The sequence below is a fragment of the Orycteropus afer genome, unplaced genomic scaffold (genome assembly GCF_000298275.1).
Source record: "Orycteropus afer afer isolate SDZICR_OR568_19922 unplaced genomic scaffold, OryAfe1.0 scaffold00270, whole genome shotgun sequence".
NCBI classification, from domain to species: domain Eukaryota; kingdom Metazoa; phylum Chordata; class Mammalia; order Tubulidentata; family Orycteropodidae; genus Orycteropus; species Orycteropus afer.
The window spans coordinates 2,244,033-2,256,785 of record NW_006921857.1 but is presented as its reverse complement, the minus strand read 5'-3'; the positions used below and the strand labels follow the sequence as shown (position 1 = coordinate 2,256,785).

The 12,753-nt window shown below is 37.2% G+C and overlaps 1 protein-coding gene across 1 annotated transcript; it reads left to right on the top strand.

Annotated features, from left to right (window-relative positions):
- Positions 1 to 11,471: 11,471 nt before the first annotated feature.
- LOC103205115 (translationally-controlled tumor protein-like) lies at positions 11,472 to 11,879 on the top strand. The gene has a single exon (XM_042782242.1). It carries the CDS (start codon positions 11,472 to 11,474, stop codon positions 11,877 to 11,879), a length of 408 nt encoding a protein of 135 aa, XP_042638176.1.
- Positions 11,880 to 12,753: the final 874 nt, after the last annotated feature.

Genomic DNA, 12,753 nt, shown 5'->3' with positions numbered 1-12,753 from the left:
GTTTCTGGATCATCTGGATTATCCCTGGAAATGGAGATAACATTTCTAGTCAGATAATTAATGAAAGTTGTCTGCATGGTGCTTTTCTTTTTTTCTTCATATATTTCAGGGTAACATCTCACAGCCTCACAAATATATCTGTTGACTTTAGTGAAACAACCAGTGTTTAAGTTCATGTTTTCAAGTACCTGCCCCAGATTTAAGGGTAGAGTTTTGAACAGTAGATCATAGAATTGAAAATCTGCAAGTGATCATAAATATCTGAGAAGATAACATCAGCAAATTTTGTACTGTAATATTGTATGTTGTTGTTAGATGCCCTCATAGCAAACTTATGAGGCAGAAACACTGCCCCATCCTGCACCATCCTCACAATCACTGCCATATTTAAGCTCATGATCATAGCCACTGTTATCAATCCATCGTGATGAGGACCTTCCCTTTTTTCATTGACCCTGTACTTTACTAAGCATGATATCCTTCTCCAGAAATGGGCCCTTCTTTGTTCTGTTTTGTTTTTAAATTGTAATTTGAATATGGAACAAAACTCAAAATCATAAAAAAAAAAAGGACAAGGTTTGCTGGTCTGATAGAGCCTGGTGAAACCCCTGAGACTATGGCCTCTAGCTGCCCTTTAGGTCTGGAATTGAACTCACTCCTGTGGCTTCCAGCCAAATAGTAGACAGGCATATGCCCTGAACATTTACATCAGGTAGATCCACTCCTTAGAGAGATCAATCATGGGAGAACAGAAGGGCAGTGTATGCACAGGGGGATAACTGGGGGGGTGGGGCAGAAGTGCATAGGAGGGGAGGAAGTGGGAAGAGAGCTGTTACACTGTGGAAAACTGCAATCAATGTCATGAGACAAAATGTGTATGGACTGCTGTATGGAAAATGAATTTTCTCTGTAAACTTTCACCCAAATCACAATAAAAAATTAAAACAAAAATTTAATTGTGATTTGGGTGAAAGTTTACAGAGAAAATTCATTTTCCATACAGCAGCTCACATATACTTTATCTCATGACATTGACTGCAAATTTCCCACAATGCAGCAGCTTTCTTCCTGCTGCCTCCCCATACTTACCTCTTCCCTGTGTCCTTCCCTTCCATGCACTCCAACCCCCCTGAGCTACCTCCCTATGCATACAGAGCCCTTCGAATCTCCCATGATTGATCTCTCCAAGGGGTCTATCTACCTGGTGTAAATATTCAGGGCATATTCCTGTCTTTTGTTTGGCTGGAAGCCGCAGGAGTGAGTTCAATTCCAGACCTGAAGGGCAACTAGGGGTAATAGTCTCAGGGGTTTCAACAGGGCTCTATCAGACCTGATTTTTTTTTTTTTTTTAATGCTTTTGAGTTGTGTTCCACATTGTTCTCCCACTCTGTCCAGGATCTCCTACACAGATCCCCTAGACTGGGCCCTTCTGACAACATGATCAAAATACAAGAGATAAAGTCTGGACATTCTTGCTTCTAAGGAGCATTCTGGTTGTACTTTCTCTAAGACAGACTTACTCATTCTTCTAGTAGTCCACAGTACGTTCAATATTTTTCACAATACCACAATTCAAATGCATCAATTCTTCTGTGGCCTTCTCTTTTCATTGTCTAGCTCACATGCATATGAGGTTATTGAAAAGATCATGACTTGAAGCTGTCGCACATTAGTCTTCAAAGTGACATCTTTGCTCTTACTCACTTTAAAGAGGTTTTTTGCAGCAGATTTGCCCAATGCAATACATCATTTGATTTCCTGAATGTTGTTTCCATGGGCATTGATTGCAAATCCAAGTAAAATGAAATCCTTAACTTCAATCTTTTCTTCATTTATCATGATGTTTCTTATTGATCTGGTTGTGAGGATTTTTATTTTATGTTAAGGTGTAATCCATACTGGAGGCTGGAAGGAGTATTTGATCTTCATCAGTAAGTGCTTCGAGTCTTCCTCATTTTCAGCAAGGAAGGTTGTGTCATCTGCACATCATAGGTTGTTAATGAGTCTTCCTCTAATCCTGATGCTGCATTCTTCTTCCTATACTCCAGGTTCTCGGATTATTTGCTCAGCATACACACTGAACAAGTACAGTGAAAGGATACAACCCTGATGCACTCCATTCCTGATTTTAAACCATGCAGTATCCCCTTGTTCTGTTTGAATGACAGCCTTCTTGTCTATGTACAGGTTCCTCATGAGCACAATTAAGTGTTCTGGAATTCCTATTCTTTATAATGTTATCTATGTGATATCTATGTGTTACCTATGTATGATCTATGTGTTATCTATGTGATATCTATGTCTTATCTATGTGGTATCTAAGTGTTATCCATGTTATCTATGCTGTGATCCACAGAGTTGAATTCCTTTGCATAGTCCATCAACCATAGGTAAATATCTTTCTGGTATTCTTTGCTTTCAGCCAAGATCCATCTGACATCAGCAGTGATATCCCTCATTCCACACCCTCTTCTGAATCCAGCATGGAACTCATCTGTAAGTTTGTCACACTGTGCTGGGTCACATGTTGCTGTGATGCTGGAAACTATGCCACCAGTATTTTAAATCCAGAACAGTTACCCGCGGCAGACGGGTTTCAGTGGAGCTTCCAGAGGAGCTTCCAGACTAAGACAGACTAGGAAGAAAGACATGGGAAGCTCCACTTCTGAAAAAGTTGGCCACTGAAAACCTTATGAATAGCAGGAGAACATAACTAATGATAAGAAGTTCAAAACAGACAGTCGGAAGTGTGATTCATTGTAATTCCATTAAGGTGTAAGATGGGTACTACCTACTAGCCTTTTACTTGTTGAGTTAGGTGCCTTATATATGCTCACAGAAGCTTACCCAAATGAAGAAACCTATGAGCATATCTATATTACAATTCCTTAACTTTTATTATGGAGTTTATGAAGCACAAGGAAACATGTTCTAGTACCTATACCAATCATTAGCTCCCAGACCTAATACCTTTAACTTTGCCCAGAATCATGCATGAGAGAGAAAAACTTCCTATAAATCCAGAGAAAGCCTTAATTGCTCACCTGGCTTAGAAAATGACAATAGTCACATTCACAAACAAAAACGCAATGCTTGTCAAACAATGCTTATAGCTTTTACCTTTTATTGATGTGTTGTTTCTCTTATTCTTGACTTCTTTGCAGTAAAGAAGTATCATTGAAATTAAAATATTATATATATATATTATATAAGAAGGATCAACAGGTATGTAAAAGAAATGTTAAGAATTTCTCCGTCAAAGATTTAATCATGCAGTTTTTAACAAGAAAATTGACTCACATTTTTCATGTCAGGAGCCCTGGTGGCTCAGTGGTTAGTGCTCTACTGCTAACCAAAGGGTCAGCAGTTCTAACCCATCAACCACTTTGTGGGAGAAAGGTATGGCAGTCTGTAAGGATTACAGCCTTGGAAACACTGGGTCAGTTCTACTCTGTCCTATAGGGTTGCTGAGTCAGAATAGACTCAACAATGGGTTTTTAATGGGATTGTTGGTGTCATCAACAAAAGTTCGGTCCCTCCAACTATTGTCCTTTCTGTTATGTGCCAGTTGGCTCCTGCCATCCATAACTGAAGTATCCACATTTCAGCAGTGAAAGACACACAAAGAGACTGAAAAACCCACTGGTATTTCTTAAAATAAAAGTGGTGTGGGCCTGTGTGCAAACATAGAAGAGGGTGTAAATAAACTGTCCCTTGCAAAGATATAAGGATTATGTAACAAAGTAGATTATGTATAGACTAGTGAAGGTCCTTAAAGAGAATACTTCTGAAAAACTGACCTACTTCTAGTGATTAGTTGTCATATGCACATGAAAAGAACAACGCTTTTATTATTGTTTATGTCAGGACCCCTCTTTGAATCTCTGCTTTAAATGATATTACACAGGACAGCCCTGTACAATTGTTCATGTTGTGCACTGCCCAGCCCTAAGGTGAAACTGTTCACATGCCAGAAGTCTTGTTGTTGTTGTTGTTGTTGTTAAGTGACGTCGAGTCATTTCCAACTCATAGCAACCCCATGCACAGCAGAACGAAACACTGCCCGATCCCGTGCCAGCCCCACAATCCCTGCTATACTTGAGCCCATCATCGCAGCCACTGTATCAATCCATCTCCTTGAAGGCCTCCCCCTCTTTCATCGACCCTCCACCCTACCAAGCATGGCAGCCTTCTCCAGGGAATGGTCCCTTCTTACAACATAACCAAAATAGGTGAGATGAAGTCTGGCCATTCTTGCTTCCAAGGAGCATTCTGGCTGCACTTCCTCCAGGACAGATCTGTTAGTTCTTTTAGCAGTCCACGGTACTTTCAGCATTCTTCGCCAGCACCACAACTCAAAAGCATCAACTCTTCTTCGGTCTTCCTTATTCATTGTCCAGCTCTCACATGCATACCAGGCGATTGGAAATATCATGGCTTGTGTCAGGCGCACCTTAGTCCTCAAGGAGATATCCTTGCTCCTCAGCACTTGAAACAGTTCCTTCGCAGTTGACTTTCCCAATGCTACATGTCGTCTAATGTCCTGACTGCTGCTTCCATTGGCATCGATTGTAGAACAAAGCAACGTGAATTCCTTGACAACATCAATCTTCTCTCCATTTATTGTGATGCTGCTTATTGGTCCAGTTTTGAGGATTTTTGTTTTCTTTGTGTTGAGATGTAATCCATAGAGATACCACCTTGAAAACCCAAGGAAGGGTCGCCATGAGTCGGAGAGGACTCCACAGCACATAACAACAACAACAGACCAGTAAGCAGCATCACAATAAATGCAGAAAACATTGAAGTTGTCAAAGATTTCATATTACTTGGTTCCACAATCAACACCTATGGAAGCAGCAGTCAAGACATCAGATGACATATTGCCCTAAGCAAATCTTCTGCAAAAGACCTCTTTAAAGTGCTAAAGAGCAAAAATATCTCTTTGAAGACTAGGGTGCACCTAACCCAAGCCACAGTATTTTCAATAGCCTCATATGCATATGAAAGCTGGACAATGAATAAGGAAGACCAAAGAAGAGGTGATACTTTTGAATTGTGGTATTGGTTAAGAATACTGAAAGTACCATGGACTTCCAGAAGAACTAACAGATCTGTCCTGGAAGATGTGCAGCCAGAATGCTCCTTGGAAGCATGAATGGCCACACTTCGTCTCACCTACTTTGGTCATGATGTCAGAAGGGACCACTCCCTGAAGAAGGATATCATGATTGGTAAAGTATAAGGTCAGTGAAAAAGGGGAAGGCCCTCAATGAGATGGACTGACCCAATGGCTCCAATAATGGACCCAGGTATAGTCAGGATTATGAGGCTAGCACAGGACCAGGCAGTGTTTCATTCTGCTGTACACAAGGTCACTATGAGTCAGAACTGACTTTATGGCATCTAACAACAACAACAAGGAAAAAAGTAGAAATTTGTTGTGTTATACTTTTAAATATTCTGTAACTGAACTTCTTTTCGAAGTAATGTTATTTTTTTCAAACCAGCAATGTTTCTGCCTGAGGAGATCTCAAAAGTCATTCTAGCAAGTGAAATACATATTAACTAGTCACAGAGATATTTGTAAAGTCAATTTAATGTCACACATTATTAGCAAATTTGGCAAAGAAAAATCTGCTACATGAGGAGAGTATTCTCCCCCATTAATTTACAAGGGGCAAATGGAAACACAATGGAGTTTCATGATCTCAGGAAACTGTGAGATCTCTACTACCTCACAAAGAAGGGCATAAATAAGAACTAGAAGTCAAAAAACAAGAGGATCTGATGTTCTCAAATGTTGTAGGTCCACCAGAAAGACCGGAAAAATTGTGAAAAAAGGCTGGTTTCCTAAGCCTCACCCACAGAGATCCTGACTCAATAGATCTAGTACAAGGAGCCCTGGTGCTGCAATGGTTAAGTACTCAGCTGCTAACAGAAAGGTTGGCAATTCTGACCCACCCAGAGCCTCCACGGGAGAAAAACTTGGCGATCTACTTCTGTAAAGATTACAAACAACAGCAAAAGGGCTAAGACAGGGCCTAAAAATTTGAATGCTTAACAAGCATTTCAGGTGATTCTGGTACAGTTGGTTCATAAACCTCATCTTGAGAAACACTGATTTAGGAGATCAGAGAAAAGGAGCAATTGAAACAGAAGTCATGGTCCACAGTTGTGCACTTTAAATGTCAAATTAAGTCTAGGATCATTCTGAAAGCAAAAGTGGGTTAAAAAATCAAAACTGTTAAGTGAGAAAAGGAATCTTGTTCCAGTGTTTATTAGATTGTTTTTCTTAAGTTATAAAGGGTAAAGAGTAAAAAGATCAAGAATCTGGTCTGATAATATTTAAAGAGTACAAAACATAATATGGTATTTGTTTAAAAATACATTTGTTTTATATTTTATGTTTATCAACCAAGAGTACAATGTGAAACAATGAGTATAAATAATGAATACACCACATAATTTGAGCCACATCACAGTAAAATCCATGAGACAGAAATTGTTTCTCTCCTGTTTACTATTTATCCCTAGCTAACACACTGACTAGCACACAGTAGTAATAAATAAATATTAAATTAATTAATGCTCTGTTACTTTATAACAATATATCACTACCTTAATTGCACAAAAATTACCAAAAGGAAGTGGGGGACTATTTTTAAGTGGAATTTCTGGACATGAAATAAAGTTATAATGAAGTAGAAAATGCTATATTTAGACGTATTCATATAGATACAAATATATAAAATTTTAAATGAAATAATGGAGCTGTATCCAAGCTTATAACAAATCACATAAGCTTTATCACAACAATCTAAAAAAATAAGTCATAAATGGAAACCTAAGAAACTAGGTAAGGTAATTCTGCTTCCAAAAATATCTAACTACCATTATGGAATGTTTCAGACATTTAGCATCTTAAATTTATGAAGAATATAGAAATATATATTGATTTTAGACATTGTTAAGTATGCACATTTAAAATTTGAGTGTGTCCATGAATAGATTATGTGTTTAAAACTTCTAATCCAGCAGTGAGTAAAAGGAGAATTTTTAAAAAAATCAAAATGACAAGATAAAATAAATTTGAAGATAGCTGTAATCACAATAAATATAAGCAAATTAAATTCACTAATTTAAAAATGTGAATTTTTCAGACTAGACAAAATTTTTAAGCAGATGATACCATACTTCTGCACAAATAATGCGCACCTTCTAAATTTTTTGCCATCTGTGCCCTCCCTCCTCTTCCTCCCACAAAGTATTTTTAGAAGTGAAAATTTTAATTTGTTATATGTTATATCACTGTAAAAAGAATGAGTACAGTGGACTTACAGAAATACCTTGTGGGGGTGAGAAGGTGTGATTGGCAAAAAAAAAAATAGAACACATACATTATTTATGTAGACATGTAGCACTTATAAAAAGGTACATTTGAAAAAAAAATTAAAAAGTGAAAAATAAATACCAAGCAAAATGCTATAACAAATGTATTCTGGCACAGTTGTACTGGAAACAGTCAAAATAAACTGTAAGACATATGGTATTGTTTAATGTAAAGAAGATTACCAAATAATGTAAAGACTTCATCAGAACAATATAAAACTTCTATGCTTGTATGAACCTAAAATCATGATCTCAGTTGTATAGATCCAAAACTTAAATAACTATGGAGAGAAATTTAAAAATCTGCACTCACATTAATAATATTTTTAATTGTTTCTCACAGAAACTGATAAATCCAGAAGTTTAAATTAAAAGAATTTGGAAGGCTTGAATAGTGCAAGTAACAACCATAATATATATATTTTATATATATATATATATATATATATAATACACACACACATATATATACACACACACACACAGGAGCTCTGGTAGTGTAGTGCCTAAGGCACTTGACTGCTAACCAGAAGGCTGGTGGTTCAAACCCACCAGCCGCTCCTCGGAAAGAAGGTTGGACAATCTACTTCCATAGTGATACTGCCTCAGAAACACAAGGAGGGGTCGCTATGAGTCAGGTCCCACTTGACGGCAGATAGCAACAACAACACACACACACACACACATATACATACACATACACTCACATATATAACAAGGTCTAAAAAGTTTCAAATACCCGGTATCATAAATACAATATTCTATTACTACAATGAAATTAGGTTCCAAATCAGTAACAAAAACTATTACAACTAAAACTCAAACATGCTGCCAAATAAGTCGTAGATCAAAGGAACAATTATAATTTATTATAAAATACTTAAAAATGACTAATAAACCCACTACAAATCAAATCTTATGAAATACAACTTGAAATATATTTCTAAAGAAAAGTATAGGCCTAGAAGCAAATATTTGAAAGTGAAAGCTGAAAATACATGAATCCATAGTTAAAGAATAGCAAAAAGAAAAAAGGAAATAATAAAAATAATATAGAAACAGTTAAAATAAGTTTCTTAGAGATATGATAGTTAATAAGGCTAAAAGCTGGTTATTTGAGACATTTAGTAAACTTATATATATGCACGACTGTTGATCAAAGAAAAAAGATAAAATCCCAACTAAATACTATTAGAAAGGAAAAGATTTGAGTACTGAAAGAGCAACAATAAAAAAAGTTAAAGAATACAATGTTCTGCCCTTCAGGTCTGGAATTGAACCCACACTTGTGGTTTCCAGCCAAACAAAATACAGGCATATGAGTTGAACATTTACCTCAGGTAGATACACTCCCTGGAGAGAACAATCATGGGAGAAAGAAGGGCCGCTTATACACGGGGAGACATCTGAGGGGACGGGGGTGCATGGAGGGATGGACACTGGGAAGAGGTAACTATGGGGAGGAAGTAGGAGGGGAGCTGTTGCATTGTGGTAAACTGTGGTCAATGCCATGAGACAAAGTGTATGTGAACTGCTGTATGGAAAGTGAATCTGCTCTGTAAATCTTCACTCAAATCACAATAAAAAAATAAATAAATACAATGTTCCACACAATGTCAATATATTTGAAAACTTGCACAAAACCACAGTGAGACACCATTTCACAGCCATCAGATGGACATAAAAACATTAATGTCTGACAAATACACATGTCAGCATGCATGTGGGATACAGAAACAGTTACACACTGAGGGTGGGAGTTTTTATTTGTACAACAACTTTAGAAAGTAATCTGGCAATTTTAAATGACTTTGATATGAACACACTACACTCAGTCATCTCAAAATCTCTCTTCCAGAGAATGACCCTAAACAAACAAACAAAACTCTCACCTTGCACATTGTTTTTAATAGTGAATATTGAAAACTTCAATGTTCATCAATAGAAGAATACATAAATCTATCTTTATGACACTTTCTTGTAAGGGAATACTACTCATAAATGAAAACAAATGAACTACATATATTTACACGGATAAATCTCACAAAATAGTAATGGCAAATGAACTATTTTGCAGAATATATACAATAATGGTACAATTTATATGAGGTTTTAAATCATGAAAATAATATGAATACAGATACATTTTTATAGTACAAGTATAAATAACTGAATTGGAATAATAATAAACTCCAACGTTAGAATAGCAGCTATTTTTGAGATTAAAAGGTGGCAATGTAACTGAGCAGGGGTACTAAAGTATTTTTAAAATTTTATTTCTTAACTGAGTGGTAAGCATCAGCATATTCATTAAATCATTTTGATGTAAACTAAACATTTCATCATTTATTTTATTTGAGAGGGGAGGCTAGTCCATGAGCAATTTAAAATTCAGAGATGTTGCATTTGATGAGTAGACAATAGGGAGTCATTTGAGATCATGATACAGAAAGATTCAAGGACAGCAGGATGCAGAATAAAGAGCTATAATTTGAAATAATCTAGACTCATAAGAAGAGGGTCTTCCCTAGAATTTGGAAAGTGAAAAAAGAAAAGTCAAGACTATGTACCCTCTGTTCCTTTACTAGTTGACCCTGCATACCCTCCCCCATATTTAAGGAGACATTCTGAATAAAATTTGGCCAAGGTGACACTGACTAAACTTAACATGCCAAAACTTGTCAGGTCTGTCTCACGGCACTTTAAAAAGTTCCTTGGAGGGAACACTATCAAAGGTAAAGTTTCTCTCTTCCTTCCAAGCTAGAGAATCTCAAATTTTACACTACAGCCTTTTTATTTAGGGTGACAAATATGTTTGGTTTTACTACTGCCATGCATGACTTTTCTACTCTGTCAAACACATAATATTTATTTAATTTAGGTCTAACCAGTTGGCAGTAACTTCTGTTCTCAGCATGGCTGACTAAAATTAAGAGTTCATGCAGAGCATGTCTCTCCCATTCAGACTAGCGGCTAGTATTCCTGCTGTTACTTTTGAATTCTGATCTAGCAAGAAAATTGTTTGGGTCTTTGCTTTCTCTGTGGTTAGAGAATACAGATACATACATGGTTATAATTACATTCATCAACAAGTCTTTACTGACAATAAAAAACTATGTTAAAATTTTATGAGACTTTTGCAGGTGACTTATGGGATAAAAAATATGTATCTATACTCTCAGTTATCATAGGAAGTAGAAGATTTGTTAAGAATTCACTTCTACATGTTTCTATTACACCAAACTGACTCCATTTCATAACATCACTGGATTTCAGCAAAGCATCTGACCAAATATCTCACGACAGGTTTGTGGACAAAATAGACATCCATGCATGGAGAGATAGTACAGCTAAGATCACTGACTAGTTGAGTAACAGTGCCATTTAATGAAGAGATGGTACTTGAAAGGTAGGCTGGCCTCACAGCATTGATGGTGTGCTGATTATGTTTATCTAACATGTGGGTTAAGGTCCCTGGGTAGTGCAAGTGGTTTGCACTTGTCTACTAAAATAGGTGGTGGTTTGAACCCATTCAGCAATGCTGTGGAAGAAAGACCTGGCAATCTACTTCCATAAAAGATTAAAGCCAAGAAAATCCTATAGAGTGGTTCTACTCTGTAACACATGGGGTCTCCGTGAATCGGAATCGACCCCATGGAAATAGATTTTTTTTTTTCTTTTAACATACAAGTTAGAAAGAAAGATTTGTTGATCTACTTCCAAAAAACAGCCAATGAAAACCCTATGAGGCACAACAATTGGTCTCTGGTCATCTGGAACAACAGAGAAAGAAGAGTCAGACATAGGAAAAGGCTATGGAATGTGTAGGTAATTGCCACCATCAATAACTGCCTCCTTTGCCATATGACCAGAAAAACTGGATGGTGCCAGGCTACTATTACTGAACATATTGATCAAAGCTTCCATATAACTTTTCCTCTCCTCCTCCCTTCCCCCAAGTGCCAATCTGGCTGGACCGCACTTGCTCTAAACTCCAGGATCCTGCTAAGTTAGTGCCATTAATTTCTGCCCCCAGCCGCCATCATGATTATCTACCAGACCTTGTCTGACATGATGAGATGTTCTCTGACATTTACAAGATCCGGGAGATCCCAGACAGACTGTGCCTGGAGGCGGCAGTAGGACAGAGGGTAACACTGACGACTTCCTCAATGGAAGGCCCGGATGGTAAAGGAACTGAAAGCACAGTAATCACTGGGGTCAATATTGTCATGAACCATCACTGGCAGGAAACCAGCTTCACAAAAGAAGCTCACAAGAAGTACATCAAAGATTACATGGAATCAATCAAAGGCAAACTTGAAGAACAGAGACCAGGAGGAGTAAAATCTTTTATGACAGGGGCTTCAAAACAAATCAAGCACATCCTTGCTAATTTCAGTTTAATTTACCAGTTCTTTATTAGTGAAAACACAAATCCAGATGGTATGGTTGCTCTGTTGGACTACTGTGAGGATATGGTGTGACCTCATATATGATTTTCTTTAAAGATGGTGTAGAAATGGAGAAATGTTAACAATTTGGCAGTTGTTTGGTCTACCACCTGTCATCCTACCTGGCTGCTGCTTTTCATCCAGATAACACCAGGATTTAGCAAATGGGACTGATGTCATCCTGGGCTCTCCATTTATTTTGACCTGATTTATCTGGAGTAGAGGCATTATTTTTTTTAAGGTGGGGGGACATGTTGTGTAGGTTGTCTAAAAATAAAATGCATTTAAACTTAAAAAAAAAAAAAAAAAGTTTCCATAGAAGAATACTGATCAAATGGGGGAAAATGTAGCTTAGAATTACACATTCTCATGGACTCCAGACCTCCTAGGGCCATGATGGTTGGATAAACCTCTGAAACTATTGCCCTAAGATAATCATTAAACCTTAGACCAAAAATATTCCCTGACGTCTTCTTAAAACCAAACAATAGTTTAGCTTCACTAGTAAAGAATGTCTGCCTTGAGCATTATGCTATTTAAAAAACTGTCTACATGGCATCAAATTGACAACAGGAAGTTGAAAGATTAGATAGAAAGCTTAGGGGGCAGTGAATTCATGTTAATAGGGGATGAACAACTCAGAAAAGAAGGGTGAGAATGGTTACACAACTTGAAAAATGTAATGTCACTAAATGGTACATGTAGAAACTGCTGAATTGATGTATGTCTTACTGGGTATATTGTCAACAAAAATAAATAAATAAAATGACATATACACATACATACACTTGTTGTTGTTGTTGTTGTTGTTGTTGTTATGTGCCATCAAGTCAGAACTGACTCATAGTGACCCCTCCTTGGGTTTCCAAGGTGGCATCACTACAGAAGTAGATCACCCAGCCTTCCT

What these genes read in the sequence shown, in the direction of transcription:
- LOC103205115 (XM_042782242.1), top strand. Translation starts at nt 11,472, where the DNA reads ATGTTCTCTGACATTTACAAGATCCGGGAGATCCCAGACAGACTGTGC.